This window comes from Engraulis encrasicolus, chromosome 9 (assembly GCF_034702125.1).
Source record: "Engraulis encrasicolus isolate BLACKSEA-1 chromosome 9, IST_EnEncr_1.0, whole genome shotgun sequence".
NCBI lineage: Eukaryota > Metazoa > Chordata > Actinopteri > Clupeiformes > Engraulidae > Engraulis > Engraulis encrasicolus.
The window spans coordinates 44,838,694-44,842,661 of record NC_085865.1 but is presented as its reverse complement, the minus strand read 5'-3'; the positions used below and the strand labels follow the sequence as shown (position 1 = coordinate 44,842,661).

The 3,968-nt window shown below is 41.0% G+C and overlaps 1 protein-coding gene across 1 annotated transcript in view; it reads left to right on the top strand.

Annotated features, from left to right (window-relative positions):
* The window catches only part of col15a1a (collagen, type XV, alpha 1a), a 157,434-nt gene that overhangs the window by 143,300 nt on the left and 10,166 nt on the right, over positions 1 to 3,968 (top strand). The window contains exons 29-31 of the mRNA XM_063206312.1: positions 1,334 to 1,475; positions 1,823 to 1,896; positions 3,276 to 3,404. Coding sequence (XP_063062382.1) covers positions 1,334 to 1,475; positions 1,823 to 1,896; positions 3,276 to 3,404 — 345 coding nt within the window. The remainder of the gene's footprint in view (positions 1 to 1,333; positions 1,476 to 1,822; positions 1,897 to 3,275; positions 3,405 to 3,968) is intronic.

Genomic DNA, 3,968 nt, shown 5'->3' with positions numbered 1-3,968 from the left:
CTCTCTCTCTCTCTCTCTCTCACTCTCTCATGTGCATCTCTCCTTCTTTATCCCTCTGTCTCTCTACCCTCCGTCCTTCTTGCGGAGTTCTTTTGATGTCACGCATGCTGGTTTAAGAACACTTAGTTTAATTTGAATGCTGTTAAAAATGGACAGGCTCAAAGAAGATTTATTTCTCTCGTTTCGGAGGTGTTTTGAGGTCAGACAGACGTCAAGCTCTGCACGTAATCAGAGTTCACACTCCGATGGCGGCTGCCAAGTTGTGATTTGTGAGATTAAACTTTAATCATTAAAGGGAGGAGGTGTGTACAGATAAAAAGAGAGCACTCGGAAAAAGAACACTGTGCTCTTGATTATTCACTTTTATATGAAGAGCTTCTTTCCTTTGACCAAAAACACATTTGGGAATGTTACATTCAAACACATGCATTCCAATTGGGGCTGGGACTCGATAAAAAAATTTAATCGAATTAATCTATAGGCTTTGAAATTAATTAATCGAATTAATCGCATTTTAATCGCAGTTAAATATCTGACTTGAGCACAGTGAAAATATTTTCACATGGATTTTGAATAATTACAATAAATAAGCTTAATCTAAAAATATTATTCATTTTTAAAAGAGAGAACTCTTCTCAATTTCAGCAGGCTGTTCACCATCAGGCGTAATACTGCCCTCCACTGGTCTAATCCAGAACTATGTAGCTATATTATACTGCAATTATTTTTTTAATCGTGTTAATTAATTAATCGAATCGCGTGATTAATTAATCAAAATTAACGTGTTAATGTCCCAGCCCTAGTTCTTGTCTAGTTCTAGACTAGACAATGTTTCTAGTCGTACGTGTACATACGTCACACAGTCCACAGTAGAAAACCTTGCACCCTGCATTTACTTAACTCATCACACACCTGAGGCAATGAATTTAGTACACGAGGCAAAGTGTGTTGGGATGACACAGTGCTCAGGGTACATCGTGTGTCATGTGGACCAGAAATGGATCTGGTATGTTTACCGTCACACCATTGCTTTAGCCGCAGTAAACATTTATTAGATTAAAATTGTATTTTCGCCAGGGCAATCAAATACAGTACAATACAGTTTTATATCAGATTGTGGCTGGGCTTTTTGCCTCTTTGCATAACATTTGCAAAAATGTGCTCTCTCTTTAGTCTTTTTGGCCACGGTAATAAATTGGATGGAGAAAAAAGTAGGAGTGGTAATTTAGCAGTTGTCGTTGTTTCTCTGGTTATTGTTCAATCAAACAATTATGTTAAGTTGTTGTTGCACTGGCATAATCACAAGCACTGACAAAGATTCTGATTCTAATAGGGTCCTAAAGGTGAATCTGTTATGGGCCCCAGGGGTCCCCCTGGGCATCCTGGCCCACCTGGGCCCCCTGGCTTTGGGAGAGACGGACCGGCTGGACCCCCCGGGCCTCCAGGACCAAGGGGTCCTCCAGGCTACGGTTCTGGTAAGAACGCTTCCGGCAGTGTTTTCAAATTATCTAAAAATAATCTGTGGTTCATTCATTTGTTGTACAGTTTGGAAGAGGGTCGACTGTGAGACAATTCATCTATAAGTTCTGTGTGTGTGTGTGTGTGTGTGTGTGTGTGTGTGTGTGTGTGTGTGTGTGTGTGTGTGTGTGTGTGTGTGTGTGTGTGTGTGTGTGTGTGTGTGTGTGTGTGTGTTTTGTGGGTGTTTTGTGGGTGTCCGTGTCCGTGTGTGTGTGTGTCTGTCCGTGTCCGTGTCCGTGTGTGTGTGTCTGTGTGTGTGCACGTCTGTGTGTGTGCATTTGTGTATTCGTGCGTGTGTGTGCAGCCATGGCTATTCCAGGCCCACCAGGTCCTCCCGGCCCCAAGGGGTCTCCAGGCAGCTCAGGAGGCTCTCCAGCGGTAAGTTGCCACACCTCCACATCACTCTAACAAAGTGGTAAACTCCTCCTTCACCTCATCATACAGTAAGTCTCCCAACGCCACCTTGACCTCATCATAAGCTTACAGACGCGCCCCTTAGTATTAGAAAATACATGTAAAATGGACTAATGCCCTCCAATGGCAACTAAGTACCGCCATTCTCAGCTGTATCAGGTGTAATGCCTGCATAAGTAACTTGTAAGGCATGTACTAAGCAAATGCTAAGGCCTACTAGGTCCTTACTAAGGTTAAATTGGTAATAAATACCTTATTGTGCATGAACAAGACATTTGCGAATACATGCCTAACAAATTTTTGATTTTGCTTTGTACATAACATACGTAACTTTGCCTTACAAGTTACTTATACAGGAACATTGTATGTATTAGTGCTAATAGATGTATCCCTAAAATAAAGTGTTACCCTACATTTTTTACCATTATTAAGGCAGCATCTGGGCACCGTACTCTCAGGGCACATACTTTTCATCATGAGTGCCCAATGCACTGAAACGTAGTACCCAAAGTGCACATATGCACCATCTGATACACGCTGGTACATTCATGCATAAACAGAGACATGTTCTTAAAGGACCTTTGGTATAAATGTTTTAGGAGAAGCTAGCTGCTGTTTTTTTTGCCACCAGAAACTCTTTCCAGGCATCGGTGCCTGGAAGACCCTAACTAACCCTTAACCCTAATCCTAAACCTAACCCCAAGCCTTGATCCCAACCCTTGTTTGGGTGGTGTGCCTGGCGGACACGCTGACTTAAAGGCACCGTTGAGAGCTAAAATCACGGGAAAGACTGTAGGAAAACATAATGACATACACTTATTCACTTATCATAGTGTATGTTTTAAATTGCATGTCCTTGAAGCGGTGCAGCAGTGCATGTACATATTAGCATAGGTAAATATCCATTTAGGAAGTTTGGAATTGTGTGGAGGAGGGATACGTGGCTGTTCTCTTGATGTCCGACTGCCTCTATGCAACTGGATTGCTCTGCACAAGATTTCACCCATCGACCTCTGACTGTTTTGATGGGCTGTTGTAGTCCAAACAAGTTTGAAAGCAGGAATTAATTTTGTAAAAAGGTCTCTCCTCCACTTACCTTGAACCTGAAAGACTCTGAGAAATGATCATCAAACCGCTGAGCCTTTCGTATTACCAATATACTATTTCTATTCATTACTCAAACATGGTGGTCAGCAACACAAACATTTTCAAGATGTTTGCTAGTGAATCATGTAACATAGAAGATGAGTTTATTGAAGCAAGTTTGTTTCCGCTGGGGGTGATATGAGAATTCTTCTAGACTGGTGTCTGTTCTAAAATGCTCTCTTGTATGCTCTGTGCAGATTAAGACATACCCCACTCTTCAGTCCTTGACTCAGAGATCTCACTTGGATCTCGACGGAACGATGTACTTTGTGACGAACACAGGAAGCCTATACCTCAAGGTCCCTGGCGGCTGGAAGGAAATTCAGGTGATCACTCTTGTCTTTGATGCACTATCTGTAATTGATTTACTTAATTTGGTTCAAGTTCTTTATATGGCTGTAAAACAATCATTCATTCTATTGACACACTTTGTTATTGGAAATGCAATTCATGAAAACATACTGAAAACATTACCAATGAACTAAGACATACGTACCATATAGCAAACAAAATATGCACAGTAAATGTTGTGGTGTTAATTCAACACTTACAGAGTTCATTTAAGTCCAAATGGACTCAAATGAACTCTCTAAGTGTTAAATGAGCACTGCAGAATTTACTGTGTGTCTCGTATTTCTGACCAAACATACAGTAATATACCATAACATGCATTTGGATGAAAGACATTCCTCTTTATTTCTATGGATACGGGACATATTATTCCGGACAGACATGCTCTTTCATTGTTGACATGATTGGTCATTAAAGATGAGTGTTTTGTCATATCGTACAGCTTTTTGCAAATATATTTACATTCATGTTCTCTGTACTCTGTTCTCTGTCCTATGTACATTCATATTCTCTGAGTGCTCTCCTAGTATTCCCCTCTC